At 57.7% G+C, this 23,375-nt stretch overlaps 1 protein-coding gene and 1 pseudogene across 3 annotated transcripts; one reads left to right on the top strand and one right to left on the bottom strand.

The window, feature by feature from the left end:
- Positions 1-3,947: 3,947 nt before the first annotated feature.
- Positions 3,948-21,551, bottom strand: LIF (LIF interleukin 6 family cytokine). Of its 3 annotated transcripts, XM_065522288.2 has the most exons (5): positions 20,850-21,551; positions 14,414-14,541; positions 10,177-10,297; positions 8,267-8,445; positions 3,948-7,589 (listed from the first exon to the last, which is right to left on the bottom strand). In XM_065522288.2, the coding sequence occupies exons 3-5, from the start codon at positions 10,193-10,195 to the stop codon at positions 7,179-7,181; spliced, it is 609 nt and encodes a 202-aa protein (XP_065378360.1). In that variant the 5' UTR covers positions 10,196-10,297; positions 14,414-14,541; positions 20,850-21,551; the 3' UTR covers positions 3,948-7,178. The 3 variants fall into 3 exon arrangements, with proteins under 3 accessions (XP_065378360.1, XP_065378361.1, XP_073860127.1); XM_065522289.2 differs by lacking the exon at positions 14,414-14,541; XM_074004026.1 differs by lacking the exons at positions 10,177-10,297; positions 14,414-14,541; positions 20,850-21,551 and adding an exon at positions 9,669-10,080.
- Positions 9,443-10,496, top strand: LOC135965450 (uncharacterized; annotated as a pseudogene).
- Positions 21,552-23,375: the final 1,824 nt, after the last annotated feature.

Genomic DNA, 23,375 nt, shown 5'->3' with positions numbered 1-23,375 from the left:
TATCCTCCTGGCCCTTGTAGGACCCCTTTCATTGGACTGTGTCTTAGTCCATTTCAGTTGCTGTAACAGAATATCACAGACTGGATAATTTAAAGAAAAGAAGTTTATTTCACTCATGGTTCTGGAGGCTGGGAAGTGCAAAAACATGGCACCAGCATCTGGTGAGGAACTTTTTGCTGTGTCATGACGTGGCAGAAGACGTCACATGGTGAGAGCTGGTGTGTACATTAGGTCAGGCCTTTCTTCCTCTTCTTCTAGCCACCAGTCCCCATGATGAGGGCCCCCCACTGACGATCTTACCTAATCCCAATTACCTCCCAAAGGATCCACCACCAATCAACACATGGATTTGGGGATTAGGTTTCCAACACATGAAATTTGCTGGACACATTCAAATCATAGCAAGCTTCATTGGATGTCGGGCACCAGCTTTGGCAAAGATGGCTGCAGAAACAGCCCTCCAAAAATCCACATGCCTGTGCAGAAGGCTGTGGCTGGAGGAGAGGGCATCACATCACCCCTGTCCCCCCAGGAGTCTCTAGGGAGAAATTCCCTTTCGAAACCAGTCCCAGGACAGGCTCTGCTTTCCCTGAGACTCCTCTTTTTTGATTATGAGAATCACATAACAAGATCACATTTCCATTTTTCTTTCGGCTGCCAGGAATCTCAGAGCCAACTTTGAAGCTCAGCCATGGCAATTATGTGGCCCCTTGTGATCTGGAACATTTATTTTCTTTCTTTCTGTGGTCTTAGTTTTCTCACTCTGTTTATATCCTTGCTCATCCTGATTCTCTATTTTATCAGCATTTTCATTAGGTACCTTCTGCTATAAGCTGCTTTACATGCTGTTTGGAATAAAGAGGACTGTAAATAGGGAAATAAATACATCGTGGTTCCATTATGATGTTAATATTTATTGTTGAAAATGTGATTGTTTAGCAAAATAAATGAATTCCCATCCTGCATTGTCTTTGACTTTCGAATAGAGGTTACCCGGGAGACTCTCTTTCTTCTGCTAGTAACCCTTGAGCTCCTGTAGATCTAATGCCTGGTGCACAGAGGGCCTTGCCAGTCTTGACCAGGTGAGTGGATGGTATTGACCATAAAGATGAGAAAACATCAACAGCATCTCTCACAAGCTGAGTGATGTCAGGGAACCCTCTGCCTCCCTGGGCCTCAGTTTCCTTATGTGAAATAGAGGGAGTCACCTAGCCACAGCCTCACTGAGTGGTTGGGAGGATCTCGTGATGGGTGAGAAGATGCTTTGTGAACTGTAAGATGTAGGGCCTCGTAGAGCCCATGGGCTTATGTATTCTGTGGGTAGCTGTTGGCAGTTGTGCTCTTGGGATTGGAGGAAGGGTGGTGCCATGTCCTGTTGAACTCCTGAGAGCCGGCTGGGCAAGAGGGCTGCCCCGCTGGCTCTACCACATGCCTGGGGTCAAGGGGCCTCTCTCTCAAAGCATCCTCTGGGCCCGAGACTCAAGTTACCATGAGGGGATCAGACAGCTACTAGGACATTTGTCTGCCAGGCTCGGCCCCTCCCCATCCACCTGGCCCCGACCTTGAACTCAGGGCTGTCAGAATCCTCCTTCCCACATTCACTGGGAGAGAGTGGCCCCTTCCCCTGCAACGAGGGCACCAGGTGTCTGAGACGCATTCTGCTTGGACCATCTCCACCCTTGAAGGAGCAGAATTCACGAGGCATTTCTATTTCCCTACTTGTAATTCCTTCGGACAACCTTGCGAAGTAGATAAGATGGCATTCGTCACTGATGATTCTTGCAATTTTCAAGATAAGACAGCTAAGCTCACTAAAAGGGTCACAGGACTGCTTCGGGGAGCACCAGGCCCAGGATCCCAGCTGGCCTCAGGGGCAGGGCCTTCCCAGCAAAGCAAACACCTCCCTTCTCCCACTTTTTCCCACAAAGTGATTGTTTTTGCCTCTCTTTTGGAGGGTGACCCAATAACCAATTAACAGTCCTTTGTTCTATTTGGCCAGGGCAGGGCCCTCTCCCAGGCTGAGAGAGGCAGGGAGTACCCCCAGGCCCTGGCCCCCGCAGCCAGCCACCCAGGGCATTGCTGTCATTCTCCACCTTTCTGTGCTTTGCCATTGGTTTTGTTTTCCTCTAGTTTCCTAGTAAAGGTTGCTTTTGAAAATCTTCAACCTTGTCTCCCTGAGCAGACGGGAGGGGTGTTTCCACCCCTGGGCGGCGGGGGAGGATGTTGCGGGGTGTGGCCCAGGGCCTGAGCCAGCCTCCCGGAGACTGGGCGGGAGACTTCAGGGGAAGACTCAGAAACAGCTGTGGGCCTGCTGGCCTCTCCCTCCCAAGCTGCTGCCTTCCCGGCCCTTGGCCATTTGCACTTGGCGTGGGGGACTCCTGAGGAATGAGAGATGAAAGCACAGGGTGGCCTTTCTCCGACTTTAATGTGCACACGAGTCTCCTGGGATCTTGTTGATGTGCACATTCTGATTCTGCAGGTCTGGGGGTGAGGCCAAGATTCCGCACTGCTAATCAGCTTCCAGGTGAGGTGAAGGTTGCGCCATGTTGTTGAATGCAGTCCCTTCACAGCACAGAGAGCAGAGGGGACCATAGCCCGAGCCCCCTGCTGCCTCCCAGAGCGAGGCTCTCCCCAGCGTGGCCTCACCGCCCTCTATGTGCCTCATCCATCACATACATCCTCATTTGTCCCTCCCAGCCTGTGAGCTTTTAGAAGGTATTGCAACCCGGCACAGGAGCTGGCACTTATAAATATTCAAGCAAGTAGGTGACTCTCAGAAACATCGCCCAGACCCCCGAAATAAATCTCGGCTCAGGGGGGAGCCCCAGACCCAAACCCCAGAGCAAAGAGCAGGGAGACATTTGGGGCCGCTCCAGAGTCTCAGTGTCTGTGGCTTCCCAGTTCTGACCTTGAATTCCCCCGGGGAAGGGATTGCAGAGGCCTGGGAAGAAGGTTGCAGTGGAAGGGGATTCGGTTCCCAAATGGGCAGCGGGAAGAGGGACAGAATCAGGGCGGGCAGAGTCCTCCCTGGTTCTGGCCCCAGTGTCCCGTGTGATTCTGAGTAGGACCACCTGTCTCCTCCCGCTCTGGGGCCATTCGAGTTGTCCTGTTATGTCCCTCTGAATGGTCAACGGGTCATTCCTGGGCAACAGAGACTTTGGCAGCTGGTATCTTCCAGGTCCTTGAAGTCTCATGTAGGGGAAAAATCATGCGATCTGGAGGTGAAGGAGTGGCCCTAACTGGCCCTAAACACTTCGGGTGCCCCTGGGCACGTGGTTTCATGGCTCTGAGCCTCGATTTCCTCCTCTGGTATGTGGGGACGGCAACTCCTGTGGATCCCATGAGATTAAGCGAGGAGTTGGGGGGAACGAGCTGAGATATCACACGGCACCCCCTTTACTTCTTCTTCTTCTTCTTTTTTTTTTTTTTTTTTTTGAGACAGGGTCTTCCTCTGTCACCCAGGCTGCAGTGCGGTGGCGCAATCATGGCTCATTGCAGCCTCAACCTCCTGGGATCAAGGGATCCTCCCACCTCAGCACCCCGAGTAGCTGGGACCACAGACGCACACCACAGCATCTGGCTAATGTTTGTATATTTTGTAGACAGGGTTTCACCATGTTGGCCAGGCTGATCTCGAACTCCTGGGCTCAAACGATCCACCTGCCTCAGACTCCCAAAGTACTGGGATTACAGGAGTGACCCATTGCGGCCGGCACCCCCTTTACCTCGGAACAATCCATCTCTTTCCTTGGGGGCCCCCCATGATCTAGACACCACCCACCTTGTTCTGCCTTGGCCAAAATACCACCTAACTGCCCCCACCCATGCCGGGTGCCCCTCCCCCACCCTCCTCTGCCCTTCGCTGAGTCCCACTTGGCTGGTGCCCAGGACAGTGATAGTCCCAACCCTTCCAGCCCATCTCCCCACATCAGTACACTCCGGAGAGCTAACCAAGAGTAGATTCTTTATTCATTTATCTTTTTTTCTTAAAAAAAAAAGTATTCATTTGGTATAAAAAATAAATATTTTAAATATGACATTGAATAAATAAAAATAATCTGTCAGTATGAAACATCCCCACAGGGTACATTCATCAAAGAGGAATTTGTCACCCAAGGCCAAGTGCTTTACAGTGGAAAGGAAGGAGGGAAACCTCTAAGGCCGCACGGTGGGCCCACGGAGCTAGCACGTGGGCGAGACTGAAGGCTGGATGCCGGGATTGGGGTGAGGAACTAGAGATGATTCTAAGGCAGGAACATCTGTACCATCTGCAGGGAAACGCTACCTCCCCGGGTGCCAGAGCTCCAACCCCACACACTATGTCTACTCTGGAGAGCCGTCAAGGCAGAGCTGGACTGGCTGGGTCAGGGTGGAAGTGCCGCAAGTCAGGGACAAGGAGGACGATGGGGACGATGGGGAGGAGAGACAAGTAAACTAGCAGTGCTTTTTAAAAAAATGTTTAAATAATAAATAAGGACCCAGAGCTGGAGACGTCTCTCTTGGTAAACTACAAAATGACTGTCCCTCTCTCTTCCTCTGGCCAGGCCCAGGTGTGATCCGCACCAGCAGATAAAAAGGGAAGAGGAACTCAGCTCCTGGTCCGGCAGAGCTGTTTCACGCAAAGGCTCCGTGATTCAGTGATGCTGTGCAGAGTGGACGCCGAGCTGCCAGATGGGATCTGGAGGGAGCACTGAGGATGGGTACCATGGGTCCGAGTCCAGGCTGGGCAGGAGAGTGACTCAGAGCCAGGGCCACCAGGGCCGCCAGGTGGTCTCGGCACAGAGCACCCAAGTCCACAGGGAGATGAGGTGATGGGTGAGTCAGCGGGGCACACTGGGTGGAATCAGCAACTCTGGTTTCCAGGCAAATTTGTCTTTCTTGAAGTCCATCTTGGGGGAGTGCAGCCTGCCCCAAGCTAAGCCAGATGGAGCAGGAAGGGGAAGGCGGCCCCTGCATCCTAGACAAGGGTGAGTGTGGCCAAAATCTCAACAGCCACATCCTCATCTTGCCATTGGGACGGACAGATGGACAACTCCCGGCCGCACCCTCCACCCCAACCCCAGGCCTCAGGACCTGCCTGCACGCTGCCCATGCGCCATCCAGGTAAAGTGCTTAGAGAGCGACAGGGAAAGGTGCAAAGTGAGTGAAAAGTACCATAATTAGTACCATCATCTTGTCAGAGGAACTTGGAGGCCGGCAGCGCACTCAGGGTTTGAGAAGAAGCCAGAACACTGCTCTGAGCAGCTGCCCCGGTTCGGCTGCCTCCCTCCCTCCCCTGCTCTCAGACTGGAGGGCGTTTCTCCACTCGCCTGGCCCCAGCACAAAGAAAGAGATCGGGTTCCCTGCCTGGGAGCCCAGACATGGGTGGGAGTGGGATGGGGGTGGGGCAGGAGGGCCCACAGCTTCCTGGTCTGAGTCCCAGGCGTCTGCAGCCTCCCTCTCCTCCTCTTGGGAGCAGTGGGCAGCTGATCCCCCCAGTCTCCCCCACCTTCCTGGGGTCTGGCCCAGCCAGGCCCCCCCACCCTCTATGGGTGTCCGGGCCACCGGAGGAGCTTCCCTGCTGCGTGGGAGCACGCTGGGTGCTGGGGCAGGATTGTTCCAGGGCACTATTTCAGAGGCAACATGGGGACACAGAAACAGGGACAGGGTGGGCCACAAGGACTGTCTTGCCCACTGCTCCAGGGGGCACAATTTCAACCAGGAGCAGTGCTCCTCGCAACACAACGCTGGGGCGCCCGAGAACAGTGTGAACCAGCCCCCTGGAACCAAGACAGAAAGGCACCCGGCCTCTCCACAAACTGGCCCAGCCCCTGCAGCCTGGACCCTGAGACCCCAAAGCAAGTCACAGTAGGGGATGGGGGTGGAGCCAGGCCCCGCACTCCCACTCAGGCCTCCCCATTCTCTCAGATCCGACCCTTCTCTGAGCTTCACCTATAAGGCTTATTCCACTTGTAACATTGTCGACTTTCAGACCAGGCCCTGCTAAGCCCTGGCCCTGGCGCTTGTGTCGGGAACCATCATCATATTTTGCCGAGTAGGGACCAGGGAAAGGGGAATTAACTTTGCCACTGAAAGCACCAATAAGTTAATATAAATAGGATATCATAATAAATAGAAATCATTCCGGGTCAGACGCACAGCACGCTTGAAGCTCAGGGTTCCCTGAGACCCTGACCTCAAGTTCTGCTATCCCTTTGCCCTGGGGACCAGAGAAGGCCTCCGGTCCCCCTCAAGTACCTCTGTGTGACCTCACAAGGCCTCCCAGGGCCTCAGATGTGAGCTGCTACTCTGAGCTACCCTAGCCCCTCCTTACAGACTCTTACCCAGAGGAAGACCCTGGGTCCTTCAGAACCTCTGCACCTGACTTAGCAACCTGCCCCTGCCCCTGCCCTACCCACCTCCACAAACCCCTGCTGCAGGTTCAGCCACCAGACCCTGGCCATCCCAGGCTGTAAGGAAGATCACGAGGAAGAGAAGGAAGAACCCACCAAAGCTTTCGGGGCCTCTCCTCCTCCCAGCGTCTTACTTCCCAGGCCTGAAGGTGGCTTCTTTGCCTCCCCAAGAGCCTGAATGCCAAGTGACCTCCTTCTGGAAACTTCTGCCTGACTGTTCCTATGCCCAAGTTCTCTGATCATCCTCAAAAGAAGACAGCCTCCCATCCCAGAGGCCCCTCTCTATCTACCACTCATCAAACTTCTAGGGGACAAGGAGTCCTTTGGGACCCCAGCCCCTCTGGCCCACCTGAGTCCCAACCTAAGGGGCAGCAAAGGCACAGATGGTGATCATTTACCAGGGGCTGGTCCACTCCCCGGGGCCCTGCTGTCTCGCTGTGGTCAGGGCTGTTGTAGATGACTGTGTAGTTTGCCCACTGCACAAAGTGAGCAAGAAGCCAAAGGGACAAGTGGAGGCAGAAGTCCAGCCCACGCTCCCCAGTCCACAATCTCCCAGAGGAAGGGGCACCTTCTTCTAGCTCCCTCCCTATGGAAGTTTCCACTCTGCTCAGCTTCATCACAGCCCAGCCCAGAGGGGAGTGGACTGGCCAGGCACCCTCGGGGTCTGCCAGCAGCCCCCATTTGGGTTTAGCCATGCCCTGGGCCCCAGCCACTCTAGGACAGGCCCCCACATCTGGACCTCACTCCTGAGATCCTTTGGTTCACAGCACGCTTCAAGACCTCTTGCTAGAAGGCCTGGGCCAACACGGCGATGGTCTCCTTATACTTCCCCAGGAGTTGACAGCCCAGCTTCTTCTTCTGGAAAACGTCCTTACCCGAGGTGTCAGGGCCATAGGTCACGTCCACATGGCCCACGTGGTACTTGCTGCACAGGCGGCACAGCACGTTGCTAAGGAGGCCTCGCAGGATGTCAGCAGTGGCGTTGAGCTTGCTATGGAGGCTGAGGGCACTGGGGTTGAGGATCTTCTGGTCCCGGGTGATGTTGCCCAGGGAGGTGCCGAGGTACACGACTATGCGGTACAGCTCCACCAGTTTGGCCTTCTCCGTGCCGTTGGCGTGGAAGGGCGGGAAGTCCGTCACGTTGGGGCCGCACAGCTTGTCCAGGTTGTTGGGGAACGGCTCCCCCTGGGCTGTGTACTGAGGGGCAGAGGGCAGGTGACGTGGGAGTCAGGGGTCTGTGTCCCAGCCCTGCCGCCAACCCTTTGGGCAAGCTCTTGAGTCTCAGTTTCCCCATCTAGCGCATGAGAACCCAACTCCTTGCCCTGTAAGCATCTAGAATTGTCATGAGAGCCAAAAGTAATTGTAGTGTGAGTGTCCTTGCTAAAGATCAAAGCCTAAGCCATGCACGCAGTCATCATCATCATCATCACCACCCTAAGGGGACAGAAGGGAAAACTCGGTGTCTAGCCCCAGCTGGGGCACCACACACAAGTACTTCCATCTCTGCACTCACGATGTTCCAGGGCGCCCCTCCACGCCCAGCACCCACAGCCCACTGCCTCTCAACCGCATCTCCCTGGTGCCTCACACGCATTTCCCCTCCATCCCTCCCTCCCTGCAGCAGGACAATCACAAGACAAGAAGTGCCAGGCCCCCACCTTTGCACCCAGCTCTCCCCTTGCTCACTGGGCACCCTGAGGAAGCTTCTCTGGGAAGCGTGGGCAGGAAGTGGCAGGAGTCTGCGGGTGGTTTAATCAAGCCATTCTCTCCTTCCAGCCCCAAAAGGTCCCCTCAACCCAGATCAGGACACTCCCTAATGATATTTACAAGCCCCCTCCCTGCCATCTCCTGTCAGTATCTCAGGGGTAACTTACATAGAGAATAAAGAGGGCATTAGCACTGCCATTGAGCTGTGCCAGTTGGCTCCTGATCTGGTTCATGAGGTTGTTGTGACATGGGTGGCGTATGGCACAGGTGGCGTTGACAGGGGTGATGGGGAGGGGGCTCCCTGCCCCATGTTTCCAGTGCAGAACCAGCAGCAGGGGCACAACTCCTGGGGACAGGCAGGAAGAAGCCATGAGTAGAAAGGCAGGGAAGGGTGGCCTGGGGTCATGGCACACCAGATGGGGGTCTGGCAAGGGTCGCATGGGAGAGGACCCCTGGTTCCTCCTCACCACCTGCAGCTATCGTCCTGGGGCCTAGTCTTCACTCTGTCACTGCGTGTGTTTCTCTGCTGCCCTCTCTCTACCTTAACTCTCCCTGCTCCCTGGGATGACGGAAAGACGAGGGCAAGATGCAAGCCATTTCCACCAGAAGGGTGCAGGGTCCAGGAGGGACTCCCAGCCGTCCCACCCTTTCCCTCAGGAAGGCAAAGGCCCTGAGGCCCCCTGGCCCTCTGGCAGGAAGGCACCAGGCCCCAGGCCCAGCAGGCGCCAGAAAGGAGATCCCTGCTTCCCACCTCCCAGGATGGCCCAGGTTCCTCAGCAGCGCTTCCCACTCACTGGTCCATTGCAGCCCAAATCTCCCAAGCCAGGCACCCATGGGGACCACGGGGCATGGGGGAGTGGGGAGGAGTCCTCGGCTGATCCTCGTCTCCCTCCCAAACCTGCCACTTGATTCTGGCTCCCTGGCCAATTGCCTCCCATTCTGCCCCCGTCCCCATCATCTTCTATCTCTTCCTTCCCTAGTGTCCCCCATCTCACTCAAGTTCACCCCATTTCTGCCTGGCTGTCCCCACTCTCCATCCCCAAATCATCATTCAAAACTCTTTGTTCCCCCAGCTCTGGACAGCCCCTGACTCCATGCCTTCTCCCGATTCATCTGCTGTCCCTTGTCCCAGGGGTTCCCCTCCCCCCTAACACACACACCGGCTCAGGGAGGGAAAGGAAATGGTGCACCAGGAGAGAGAAAAGGCAAAAGGTCATAGGCAGTCGGGTGGGCGGGGAGGAAGGAAAGTGAAAGGTGACAGGAGAGCTGGGAGCTGTCCCGACACGTCCTGGCTTGCCCCTCCCCCAGGGGGGCCTGTTCTCCTCACTCCCCCAAGCCCCCTTAGACGCCTTTCCAGGGCTCCGCAGAAGGGCATCTGAAGGTGTGGGAGGCCGGGGTCAGCGGGTGAGTGAAGCTGGAGACCTCCCCCGGATCCCCCATGCTGGGACAGCGGGGACGAGGGCAGCCTCAAGTTCACTTCTCCTGGGTCCCCTGTTCGTCCCAGCATCCCCAGGCAGTGCTGAGGCCCCAGGGTGGCTGCGGGAGGGGGGCCACACCCCTATATCTCACCTAGCGCAGACCACACGCTTCCAGACACCAGCAGATGGAGGCGGCACCTGCTCCCGTCCCAGGCCGGAGTTTGCAAGCTGCTCGCCGCCCGCGCCCCTCCCTGGGAGCAGCCCGGGACCGCGGTTGGAAAGGAGAAAGCGGAAAGAAAGAAAGAAAAGAAAAAGAGAGAGGGAGAGTGAATCTGCGAAAAAGCGCAGAGGGAAGAGCAGCCAGCGAGAGTGTTGGGAGCGAGGAGGAGGAGGAGGAGAAGGCGAGGGGGAGGAAGAGGAGGAGGAAGGCTCGGCGCCCCCTCCCTCGCCGCCAACCTGCCGCGGGGCGTGCGGTGCTTGGGACCATGTGCCCGCGCTCGCTCCGGGCCGCCACCCCGCGCCTCCGGTGGCTGCGCGGGCGCCCCAAGCGTCCGTGTGTCTGCGGCGGGTGGGCGTCCGGTTCGCACTACCAAGCGCCCCAAGTTGCCGCCGCGCCCCGCAGCGGGGACGCGAAGCCGGCGCGGGGCGGGTGTATTTACCTGCCGCCAAGACCTTCATTATGGGCTGCACTTCAGAGGGCCTTGGAGGAAACCTCAGATGCCGGCAGTTTTCAGAGGTTCATGCTCAAATGGGGAATTTGCCTGATTTATATACTGGAGCCTGTGTTGTAAGACAGAAACAGCTATATTTAGCCGGGATCCCCAGTCCAGGAAGTTGTTTGAGGTGCATCATAGGAAATTATGAATGGAAGAAAGTGAGAGTGAAGGGGGGGGGGGACAAGTGAGGGGGGAGGGTGGGGAGAACAGACTTTTTCCCTCTTCTAAGAATTTGATTGATAAAATTATAATGAAGCCTTCGACAAAACGCCCTGTGGTTTTCCTGCCTGGCTTGTCCCAGGAGTTGTCTGAAGATGGGCATCGCCAGGAGGGGGCCCCTGGCCGAGTCAGCAGGGGTCCCAGCAGTGGGCGCCCCAGACGGTCCTGACTCACCTGCGTTTGGGGAGGTAGCGAGTCTGGACTAGCAGATGGAGACTGGCCTCTGTGCCCCCTGGTTGGGGGGCTTTAGGGGGGCAGTGGGAGGAGGAGGGCTGGGGCTTGGCTGAGAAGGAGGCTCCAGGAGGAGGGGCCGGAGCCGGCGTGGACTTTAGACGGTCATAAAGTGGAACTGAACATGGGCGCTAGAAGCCACCCCAGAGGTAGCCTCCTCCAATCTGCCCATTGCCACTGGGCTCCAAGGGGCTCCGAGGGGAACGCGTTGCCCAGGGCCCCAGAGGGTCAGGCCTCCAGACACCACCAGTGCACTCGCCCTGCTGACCACTGTACCTGTGAGGCTGGGGAAGGGGCTAGGAAGACATGGGGGTAGGGGTGGCTGTGACTCAGTTCTGTCGGGACACTCTGGGAAGGTGCTTCTGGGAAGGTGGTCCAGCATTTCCATTCTGAAGCGGGACTGAGAGAGGCTTGGCAAAATCGTACCCCAGTTTCCTCCTCAGGGTGCTGACTGATGGCTGGGGAAACAGAAGTGGCTGGTCCCTTCCAGACCTGCCTTGGAAGCCCCTTGGAGCTCAGCCTCAGAGAATGATGGAGGTCCCCAAAAAGTGCTTCTAGAGGCTCTTCTGAGGCCGGGCGATTCGTGAATGAGGAAGGGCAGGAAGGAGTAGTGGGGAGCAGGGCAAAATGAGCACAGGGACACCTCCAAGAAAGGCAACAGAAAAGTGAAAATAAATACACCCTATGAGACGCGGGAGCGCTGGCCAGACAGCATGCCATACATCTGGGGCCATGCCATCTCTAAAGCTGCCAGGGGACCCCCCAGTACCAGGAGAGGATTTAGTCCCCTGGGGCCCCTTCCCAGCCCTTCCGCCCGACCCTGACCTGAGATCAAGGTGTGCAAGTTGGTTTTCCAAGGCCAGGGAGCTCCTGCAGCCTTGCCCGGGTCCCCACCGCCCCCTCGCCCATCCTCCATGCCCCCAGCTCCTGCCTCTTGCCACATCCCGGACCTGCCCAGCCACGCGTTCCTCCTTCATCGTGCCAGGACGAGCCCTGGTGCCTGCTGCCATTCCCCACCACACACACACCCTGCTTTATCTAGGCTCTTGCCCCCCCATTCTCTCCCAGCAGGGCCTCAGATGTGAGGTGATAAAACTGCCTATCCCAGCTGGCACTTCCCGAACTGGCTCTCCTTCCTCCTTCCTGCCTCCCACCCCACACCTTGTTTCTTCTTTAAGGGACCATGGAGGGCCCCACTTGGCACTTACTGCTCCTATACACTTGCTCTGGGGTCAGCGTACACTACTAGGAGACCCACCTGCCCTGGCCTGGCTCAGGCAATCCCACATCCCAGGACACCCCAACTCAACCCTTCTTCTTACCCCTCCCCCAGCATCTCTTGCACAAGGACCTGACCACTCAGAGCACGTGAACTCTGGACCAGTCCCCAGTCCCATCTCACATCACCTAGACCCCTGTCACCTAACTCAGCCTGGCTTTCCTGACCTGGACCCCAAATCCACGTGACCAGGGGCTCACTGTGGCCTCCACCTATCAAACGCCCGTTGCCAGGCCTGAGTCTCTCGTTAGGCTCAAGAGTTCTCTTGCAGCCACCCCTACATCCACCACCATGCTGCCCAGTGTCTCCCCTGCATCCTTCCAAGCGGACCCCCAGGTCTTGCATGCCTTCTGGCAAGCCAGACCCCACATCAGCCCTATAATCCACCCCTGATCGCTGTTTAATCTCAGCCCCACCCCACAGGAAACAGGAAGTGAGGACAGGGTCTAGAAGACACTGACACTAGGGCCACTTAACCCCAGCCCTGACTGAGGCCCCTCCAGTGCCTCAGTTTCCCCTCCTCTCACGGTACCTGACTTGGTTTGTGCTCCCCAAGTGCTCTGGGCCCCTCGGTGCCCCAGGCCCAGCCTCCCCCTCCTGTCCATGTCCAGGCACCACCTGCTCTGGGCCTCTGGAGGGAAGGCCGGGCAGGGTCTCGGAGCCGCAAGTCCGTGTGCCGCCTGCAACGTGGCTGCGGCCCCCAGGAATCAGCCGCCCAGGCTACGCTCCAGGCCCACTTTGGTCTCTGGGAGTTTGTTTTCTTCCCTCCCTCTCTATGCTGTGTGTGTGTTCCCCGCCCCCAGCCAGCTCCCTCATGGAAGGCACCCTCCCTTCTTGGCTGCCGGCTCCCAGGGTCACGACCCCAGGCCCCACCCTGGAGTGGCAGCCCCAGCCTGGCCCCTTCCAGCTGTGACTTCATCCACAGCCTGTCCTGCTCCTGCAGATGGGGCTTGCTGGGGATATGACCGGTCTCAGGGTGAGCGGGACAGTCCCAGCCACATGGGATCCCCTGACATTGAGCAGGAGTTACCAGGCCAGAACCCAGGAGTGCTGTCTCCAGGTGGCTGTGCCATCCAACTCATCACGGCTCTCCAGGAAGTGAGTGCACCCTCTAGCACGTTCAGCTACCCAGCTGCTTGTTTTCTGCTGATTTTTACCTGCCATCCACAACTCTCTCCTGGAAAGTCACAGCTGCTTACTTTTCAGATGGTGAAACCGAGGCTCAGAGAGGTGAAGATACTATGTGTGGCTCACACAAAGAATTAATAACAGAGCCAGGTCTGGAACCCGGGCTTCTGTCTTGCAGGCCACAGCAATCCCTGCAGCACCTCTTGCTCCCAGAGAGTGAAGGGCATGGCAGGTGTGCTCGGGCCACCTTCCTCCAGGAAGCCTCCCCTGCCTCCCACAGCCCCGACCATCTCACACCAGCCTTGTCCTACCCACTCTTGTTTCAAGTGGGGGCGAGTCTTATTCCTCAACCCTTGAGAGCTCAATGGGGTCTGAGACTCCCTTGTACTCCTGACAGCACCTGGCTCAGGGTTATACCTTGACATGAATAGAGGTTAAGTATTTTTTGAGAAAGCATTTTACAGTTTCCAAAAACCGTCAGTGCCAAGTCTCTTGTGGAAAGGAGACAAAGAGGTCTGAGGGTTTGAAGAATGGACTCTGGCCTCATTCAGAACCAGGTTGGAGGTTTGGCTCTGCCAGTTATGAGCTGAGTGACTTTGGGGAAGGGACTGCCACCTCCTGGCCTCAGTTTCTTCAGCTATAAAATGGGAATAATGGTACCGCCATTGTGGGTTTGCTCTGAGGGCTCAGGGCTCAGCATGGTTCTGGGCACCCAGCAAGCTGCCTCTCTGCATATCACCACCCACTGTGCTGACCTCCCTGTGAAGCAAGGGGTCTTGTCCCCATTTGACAGATGGGGAATCTTGGGTCCATGCCAGGGTGCTGAGTGGGGAAGGCTGGGCAGGAGCAAGACCTCTCAAGCCTCTGCTGATGGTAAATCGAGGCAAGATACCCACGTAGCCTCCAGCTTCCAGGGTGCCCCAGAAAGATCAGACAGGTTGTGGAAGGGGGCTGGCAGGGCAGTGTGCTCAGTCCCCCAGAGCCCCCCTCCTGGCCCCTCACCACCCCCACCCCAAGCCTGATCTGAGGACAGCAGCTGACCTGGCCTTACCGCCCCCAGAAGCTGATTCACCCCCAGGCCCCAACTGAGAAGGAAGGAGACAAACTCAGCTCTGAGGGGCTTGAATCACCAGCCGCCCCCTGCAAAGTCCCAGGGTGGGGGGGGTGCGGGGGTGGGGATCAGCCCCCTGCCTGTCTGTCTCTTTCCTGGACCCCGGGGCTCTCAGGAGAGAGGGCAGCATGGCAGTGGCATGGGCAGGGGTGGGACGGGAGGTCCCCTCACAGTCAGGCATTCTGTGTGGGCAGCCAGCAGCGGTTACTCACCAGGTAAGCAGCTCTCCGGGCACTGGGGAATTCCCCAAGACCGGTGACCCAGAAACAGCGCTCCGGGCACCCCCGGCTGCCCAGTCTGTCCTCCCTCCTTCCTTCCCCAACTCCTCTGGCCCTGGTACCTGGAAAATGAACAGAGTCCTCAGGTGGGCCTAGGAAGGAAGCCGGGGTCCAGAGGGTGGGTCCCAGGCCCAGGGCTGGTGAGGGGTGGCCAGAGGAGATGGGGAAACTCAGGAATGCCTGGCACAGCCCAGCCAATTGGGCATCCTGGCCAAAAAGGCAAGAGCACCACACTCTTCAATGCTTGAGGAGTGACAGTGTAATGCCACCAGCGGACCGTGCCTCTACTGTTCTCACCCCAGTGGTGTGGGTTCAAATCCCTCCTGCCCCAACCACCAGCTATGTGGCCCGGGGCAACGCGCTTCCTCTCTCACAGCCTCAGTTTTCCCTCTGCAAATGAGGATGCTGTTGTAACAGCCTTGTGGGGCCATCACCGGGATGTTTCCTGGGAAATGTGGACAAACACCTAACGTGTGGCAGCCATTCTAATAAGATCTGGCTATGGCCGAAGAAGGAGCTCAAACCCCAGACCGAGTCAGGGGCTTGGGTTAGGGCTGGGTCCCGTGGTCAGCGCAGTGGGGTCTGAGAGTCAGAGCAGGAGGTGGCTCCTGGGTCCTCTCAGTTAATGGAGTCTGGTGTGGGTTTTAGGAGAGTGAGTAGCATCTCAGGGCCTCGGTGGGGGAAATAAGCAGTACTCCCCCTATCTCTGGGCCCTGGAGAGCCCAGCTGTCTTCTGGGGGCTCTTGAGGTCCAGATGCTGGGCCTATCGCCTGCCCCTTCTCACCCTTACTGGATCCAGTCTCTGGCAGCGACCAGCAGTATCCCCTCAGGGCCAACGAGAAGCCAGAAGCCACCCTGGCCTTCTGCCAACTGCTCCCATCATCACCCTGACATTTCCCGACCTACTGTGTCAGGAATCAACCCCCTGGAGATGAATCAGAGTGACTGCATTTTTTTTTCTTCATTTCTGATAGAAATTGCAAGGGAAGCAGCAGCCCCTGATCATTGGCAGGGCCAGCCAGAGGCCTGGCTGTGGCGTTGCGTGGGGCCGGTCCCCCCCAGGGCTCTGTAGAATGGGTTGCTGTCTACCTCAGCCATCAGCATTTCGTGAGCATGGCCTTTGAGACTCTGCAAGCACTTTTACCTCCCCCAGGCTCTCCCTGAATTTCGAACTAGCCTGAGACCATTGCAGGCAGATGTAGAGAGAGCTGTGTTTTCACACTGCGGGCCTCTGCCTCTTCGTGGGCCATGGATTCAATTAGAGGGTTGCCACCAACACTTTCAAAAAGGAAATGGAATAGCGAAATCACCTGGCATCGCCCAGAGCCAGGGCGAGGATCGCTCCATGAAACTTTTTTTCCGGTTGCCTGTGTGTGTCAGTATCTGCATCCTCATCTGGTTGCAAGGTGCAATGTATTTCTTACTGTGGGTGGCAGTCAAAAACATTTGCAAGCCGCTGGTATCGATGTTGAAAGCCAGGCCCAGAGGGGCTGAGGAGTGACTTGCCCAAGGTCACTCAGCAGTGTCTCACGGGGCTCCTGACTTCCCTTCCAGCTCTGGAATGGGCCAGAGGTGCCGCAGGGTAGGACGGGGCAGGGCTGAGCAGGTGCTCAACGTAGGGGACCTGGTGGCACCCTGTGCCGTGACAAAGGCCTCCCAGAGCCCAGCCGCTCACTGTCCACTCCCTTCCGCAGCCTCAGACCCCTGGGCTCTCTGCCCTGCCCCATCCCACCTGGGTGGAGCCCAGGACAGTCACAGGCCTTTCTTTCCTACTCCACCAGGGAGCCTTTCATCCTCACCGCAGGGTGCGGGAAGAGGAAGTGGCCACAGCCACCTTCCCAGGGCAGCCTGAGGCCAAGAGCCCCAGCCTGCAGTAGAGGGCGCACACTTGGGCTCCCTGTGGCCCTGGGACGTGGCTGAGTGTGTTTGTCTGTCTGTCTGTCCGAGTCTGAGTGGGCATTTGCCTGAGCATGCGTGTGTAGTGAGTGCCTCTGTGTCTGTGCATGCCTGTGTCTGGTACCGTGTGTGCATGTGTGGTGTGTGCAAGTGTGTTCACGTGTGTAGATCTGCTTGTACCTTTTGCTTTGTGTGACTGAGAGCTAGATGGTGCACATCTCTGGCTGCTATTGTGAGTTGTCCGTGTGGTTGTGTGAGTGTGTCTGTGTGTGTGTTTGTGTGCACACGTGCCCATGGGCATGAAGCCAGTGCGACTGTGTGTCTGGCCTCGTGTCTGCCTGAGTTTGTGTGGGACTGTGGATCCCTGGGCACGAGGGCTAGGTGAGCAAGGCGGTCTAACCCTGGGCGTGCACGCGTGCATTTCTGAGCCTCCAGGCCTGCGTGTGCCCCGGCGTGTGTCTCCAACAATCGCTGCTCCTCGCCCTCCAACCCCCGCCCCTGGGAACCATGTGGCAGCCTCACGTCACAGGGGCCACCAGCAGCTGGCTTCCTCCCTACCCCGCCCCAGCCCCTCCTCCCCACACCGCCCTGGCCACCCTGACTCTTGGCACAGGGACAAAGCTGATGTCAGAGGCGAGCTGACAGCTTTCTTCTCCCGCTGGATTTTCCAAAAGAGAGACCACAGCGGCCCCTATTAAATAATTGTGGGGCTGGGGGGTAAAGGAGGGACGTGTCACTCAATGATTTCCTGGACTCGGAGGCCATAAACAGAACAGGAAGTGGCCCAAGGACCTATTCAGCCTGAAACTGGCCGCGCAGAGGTGTGGCCCTGGCCTTCTCTCCTTCCCCTCCCCCCGCCAAGCACACTGGGGCCACCCTGACCCGTCCCAGCGCCCAGGGGAGCCTGAGGGATTGTTCTGAGGATGGTGGGTGGGAGGGTGATGGGAGCCTCCGGTCTGGCGACGGTGATGACATGGAAAGAATAAAGTGGTCCCATCCCACTGGGTGGGGAGGATGGAGGGGCGAGACCTGGCTGAGGTTGGACTATCCTCTTCCCTGGGAAGAGAAGGAAGAGTGAGCTTCCTGGGGTGAGGGGAGGGATGGGGCCAGGTTGGGGAGCCGCTGGTGGGACCTGGGATTGGAGGGGCCAGGCCTGCCTCTGTATCTTGCAACTGGGGCGTGATACCTGTCCCCCACCTCCTGCACCTTTGGGTCCCCCTAGACCTCCAGGACCCTCCCAGCCCGGAGTAGTGCCCTTCCTGGGGCACAGGCCCCCGAGGCTTTCATAAACCTCTCTCCCACCCCCTCCCCACAAAACCAAGCATTACCAAGTGCTCACCAGAAGCCCCTATGGGCTCAAGTCCTGACCCCCATTCTCTGAGGGAGGCATTTTAATCCTCATTTGACAGACTTGGAAACTGAGGCTCACAGAGTGGAATGATTTGTGCCAGGTCACACAGGGTGTAACGGAGCCAGGTCTCCACCCCAGCCCCCTACCCCCAGCCTCCCTAAAACAGGACCCTGGAGGCGCAGGTGTGGTCTGAGCAGCCAGGCCCAGGGGGGTCCCCGCAGAGTCACTCCCTGGAGAGCCCCTCCTTCTGCCTGGACCAGGCCTCCCGGTGGCTGATAAGCCACAGGACTGCATGACACAATCCCGCTCTGATCTTCTGCCCAGCCGAGCCTCCGCCCCCACCCCACCCCTGGACCCTGTTTCCATCTCCTCCCTTTCTGGGTGGGACCAACGCCTGGGCCTGGTGTCATTCATGGTGGGCTGTCCAAAGAGCCAGATTCTCTGTGAACCTTTCGGCTGTCAAGGTCTCTCCTAAGTCCACCCTAGCCAGAGGGCTGGCAGCAGGGGACCCTTGCGGAGGGAGGACAGTGGCCTGTGCCTCCCCACCCTCAGGGGGCCCACGTGCCAGGTGGGGGTGGAGGACTTAGGGCCTGTCTTGGCCCCTACTGGCTTCAGCATCCCCACTTGGTAAAGGAAAAGCTTGGAGAAGAGATGAGGCTGCGCTGTGGAGGGGAGGAGGCTAAGTGGGCTCTGGAATCAGCCAGACCCCAGGTCCAGGCCCACCTCGGCCACTTACAAACTGTGCAATCTTGGGCAGGTGGCCTGATTGCTCAGGCCTCAGTTCCAACGTCTACCAAATGGGGGAACAGTGTTGTCAACCTGTGAGGTCAGCGATATCCTCCACAAAGGCTGGCCAGCACGGAAGACATACCTTGGTTATTGATATTGCTATTATTTGAGACAGGGACTCATTCTGTTGCCCAGGCTGGAGTGCAGTAGTGCCACCATAGCTCACTGCAGCCTCAATCACACCTGCTTAAGCAATCCTCCTGCCTCGGCCTCCCAAAGTGCTGGGATTACAGGTGTGAGCCACTGCACCAGGCTGTGTTGTTGATATTATCTTAGCTATGGGGCCCAGAGAGGGGAAGTCACTTCTCCAAGGCCACACAGCAAATTAGTGGCACATTCCCAATAGTATGTGGACTGGTGACCTCCCAGGGAGCTGGGAACCCTGGGTTTCAGTCCTGATTTGCTTGTGAGAATTCCAGAAGGAAGCTTCTCAGAGTCTCAGTGTCCCTTTCTAGATAAGTCCATGAGTCCCAAAGTGTCTAGAAAAGCTTCTCTGGGGCCGGGCGTGGTGGCTCATGCCTGTAATCCCAACACTTTGGGAAGCCGAGGTGGGCAGATCACCTGAGGTCAGGAGCTCAAGACCAGCCTGACCAACATGGAGAAACCCCGTCTCTACTAAAAATACAAAATTAGCTGGGCGTGGTGGCGCATGCCTGTAATGTCAGCTACTCGGGAGGCTGAGGCACGAGAATCGCTTGAACCCAGGAGGCGGAGGTTGCAGTGAGCCGAGATCACACCATTGCACTCCAGCCTGGGCAACAAGAGCGAAACTCCGTCTCAAAAAAACAAAAAACAAAAAAACATGGGGGAACAAAAAGAAAGAAAGAAAAGAGAAAAACAAAAGGTTCTTTAAAGAGTAGCTTGTGGGGAGCAGTGGTGGGGGATATAGAGAGAGACCCAGGTCCCCAGGAAAGTTGGGCCCAGGGCTGGGGGAAGTCCAGGTCCAGGGCTCCCAGACCAGCATTTGACACCCAACCACCTACCCGGCTCCAAACCACGGGCTGCAGCGCCCCCCACTGCCCAGCGGGCAGCAGGCCCCACGGCCACAGCCCCGCCAGCCCCAGGCCAGCCTGCAGCCGGGGCCTCCCCCAGAGCCAGGTGGGGTGACATTTGGGGATTTGAGGGGGTGGGTGGAGATGCCTGAGGCTCAGAATGGAGGGTGGGCAGATACAGGCCAAGGCTGGAGAGGGAGGCACCGCTGAGGGGGTCGTGGAGGAGCCTATGCCGTGTCCAGCACCTCCTGGGAAAGCCCTGAGGACCGGCCACAAGGGGGTGCCAGGACCACGTGCCTCTGCCTGGCGGAGACTCTGGGAGGAGGAAGAGGAGGAGGGGGAGGAGAAATTCTCTCTCCTGGCCCTGCTGCCCCTTCCCATTCCCCTCAGACTTCCAGGACGTCCCCTCTCCCCAGCTCCCATTTACAGGTCCTCACGACAGTTCTTCCAAATGGGAATTACAGTCGCCATTTTAGAGAGGAGACAATTAAGATCCACAGACGTAAAATAAACCAGGGACTCATGGGACAGAGCCCAGGCCCCCACCCGGCCCCAGCGTGCCAGGGAACCCCAGCATCCAGACCCAGGACTGGCCCACCCAGGAGATAGTTTCCCTATCCCCTCAGAAGCCTCTCCCCAGGCCTCGGGAACTGCTGACGGCAAAATTGGGGTCGAGCCCCTTCCCCTCTCATGTCAGGCTCCGTGCAAGGATTTTACCTATATTTTTCCTTTCTCACCACTGTGATCTCATAATTAGATCCATTTTACACAGTGAGTGAGGCACACAGCAGTCAAGTCCTGCACTGGCCCAAGGCCAAAGGCACGGGGGCCTTGAACTTGTCTGACCACATATGCTGGAGCCTGCTATACAGGAACCACCTCTCCATCAGAAGGAAACTGAGGTCTTCATGGGCTCGGCCCCCTGCACTGCTCTGGGGAAAAGAGAACTTGAGGGTCCCTTGGGAATCCAGCACTCAAAACCCCCAGATGACTGACCACTCCAGGGTCCCAAACAGCCAGGATTCAAATCCAGGCCTCCTTCCAGCCACCGTGTCCAGAGCTCTCTCCTCTGCCCTTTAACACTTTGATGCTCTTTAAACCCTCACATGTCCACATGACACTTTCACATCTGTTCTCTCCTGCTTAGCCTCGACATCCTCAGAGAGGTGTTCAGGGCGTATCTCACCATGCCCATTGCATAGAAGGGGAAACTGAGGCCTGGAGCATGTGTGAGCCACCAGATGCCCCCTGACCCACAAGGGAGTGAGCGATGTTTGCTTTGGTGGAGGATAAATTTGGAGGCTGGCCTCTACCCCCGGCCCTGCCCCAGGGAGAAGCCTACCGTGGTCTGTGCCTGCACACGCCGCTCTGGATCTGGAAGTTTTGCCAGGTCTTCAGTGGGACACCATCGTCTTCCGGGCCAGGCCCCCTCTGCTTCCCTCTCCTGCTAGATCTTCTCTGGAGTCGGCTCCTCACCCCGCCCCCAACTTGACTTCCCGTCCGGAGCTGGGTGGCCCTGACACTACCCCCACTTCCACACCCGCCCCCAGCTGAATGGCGGGGGGCAGCAGGTGCAGAGGGCCCCGGGTTCCCACCCAGTCTGTGCCTGACACAGGTGGGGGCAGGGTCTTGGAGTGGCCAAGGGGAGAAGCAGGGCTGGGATGTGGGAGGGGGCTTCCTGGTGCCCAATGCCCCTGCCCGGTGCTGCGTGGCGAGGCCGTTGGGGCCTGAGTCACAGCTGACGGGGCCGCGCCCAGCCTGCCTGAGTGACCCAGGCCGGCATAAGGCGATGACTGGGCAGCCCTCCACATGACTGCAGGGGTCGGCCTTAGGTGTTTTGACTCAGACCTGCCACAGGCCGTGTGCAGCACAGCCAGCCTCCCCTTGTCCCTGTCCCCAGAAGAGTCACAGGGCTGCAGTTCCCCCAACGAGACACTGGGCCCCCTCCCAGGACACCACTCCCTGCCCTAGCACCTACCTCCGAACCTGGGGTGCCACCTGGCCCATCTGATCCACCCTTGCCACAAGCTCCAGGGCCCCGCCTGCCCAACCCCCTCCCTCAGAGACCTTCGCCCCTCCCCGAGCCCAGCCCTCCTGAGACGTAGGGAGCTGTAGGGAGCCGTAGGGAGCCAGGCCAGCCTTGGGAGGGCCTCCCCACTCCAAAGGAGCATGGACTGTGACCCTTCCTCGGCACTGAAAAAGGGCTTTTGTGGGGATCCCATGTCCCAGCCCCTGGGTGGAGGGTGGGAGGCAGGCAGGGCAGGTGACAGGACAGGGACAAAGAGAAAAGAGCCGAGAAGAAAGAAAACCACTAAGGAGGGAAAGGGGAAATAAGAGAGAGCCTCAGCCACACTGGCTCAGGGACGGCCCTGCCATCAATGTCGTGTCTGTGCTGTCTCCCAGGGAATCTTTGTCACAGCTGGGAGGTAGGCCAAGTTGGCCCCATTGTACAGAGGGGAAACTGAGGCTCAGCCCGGGCAGGGTACCCAGCTAGGGGGCTGAGGTCTAACTCGTTTTGCATAACTCTAAAGTATTTTAAACTCATCCCTGGGAAGAAAAAAAATCACATGAAGTCCTGCAGCAAAGAGTCTAAGGCCACAGAGGCCCAAGGAAGGCCCGGGTTCGCATCCTGGCTCTGCTGTTTCTATGCTGAGAGTTCGTTCTGTAGATTAACAAAATGTGCCAGGACCCCTCCCCGCCTTTTCCTGTAGTTTTGCTGTCCTAGGGAACTTTTAACTCATGTGTGTGACATGCAGCATTGACTGAGAGTCCCAGACCTCCGCTCTGAAAAACTTAAAAAAGAAAAAGAGAACCCAGCTTCGAGTGGATTCAGCGGCTGGACTGCACCAGGATCTCTTTATGTTCCTTAGCCTGGTGCCAGCGGACAGCTGCTCGTGACCCCTTTGTCCCTAATGTGAGTCAGTGCAGGGAGCACACACTTCATGGAGGACCCCGTCCCTCTAGGGAAAATGTGCCTAGCAGAGCGTTAGCTCTTGCGCACTGTGGCAACAAAGCAGTAGTTGACACCAGTAGACTGCTGCCTCTCATGGTGGATGGTCGTGGGGACCATCACACAGCAGTCCGTGCTGTGGAGTCGGCAGGGTGATTCGACAAGGCCCCGTTCTGCCTCTGTCTGATGGAAACTCCACAGTGGCACTCTGCAAGCCACCCACAGCACCGGGGCAGCCCCACAAGCCCCTCTGGGTGGGGGAATCACAGAGGTGGGGGCGTCTGAGCTTGGCCTCAAGGGCAGGAAGATGTAAGAAATGGGGAGGGGGACCAGGAACAGAGGCTGATGCCTGTAATTCCAGCACTTTGGGAGACTGAGGTGGGAGGGTTGCTTGAGGCCAGGAGTTCGAGACCTGCCTGGGCAAAATAGCAAGATCCCATCTCTACAAAAAAACAAAACTTTAGCCAGGCATAGTGGTGCATGCCTGTAGTCCCAGCTACCTGGGAGGCTTAGGTGGGAGGATTGTTTGAGCCCGGGGGGTCGAGGCTGCAGTGAGCCACGATCGTGCCACTGCCCTCCAGCCTGGGCGAAGAGCAAAACCCTGTTTCTCCCAAGGAGAAAAAGAAGAGCTGAGGGGGAATAGGGAGCTCAGGCTGCATGCAGGGGTGGGAGCAGCTAAATGGACGGGGAGAGGAGTCGCCTGCAAGAGATGGGTATGGGAGAGACCACAGGACCGAGTGATGGAGGGGAGAGGAGGGGCCAAGGAAGACAAAGGCAATGGGCTGGGATTCTGGAACTTTAGTAGGGGAAAAGGAGAAGCAGAAAGCAAGTGTAGGGTTTGGGGGCAGAACGGTGATTTTGGCTTCAAGGCACCACTAAGCCAGGAGACAGACTATCCTGGTAGCTGAGTCTGTAGGA

Source organism: Macaca fascicularis, chromosome 10, assembly GCF_037993035.2.
Source record: "Macaca fascicularis isolate 582-1 chromosome 10, T2T-MFA8v1.1".
Lineage (NCBI taxonomy): Eukaryota > Metazoa > Chordata > Mammalia > Primates > Cercopithecidae > Macaca > Macaca fascicularis.
This window is presented reverse-complemented; position numbering and strand designations above follow the sequence as displayed.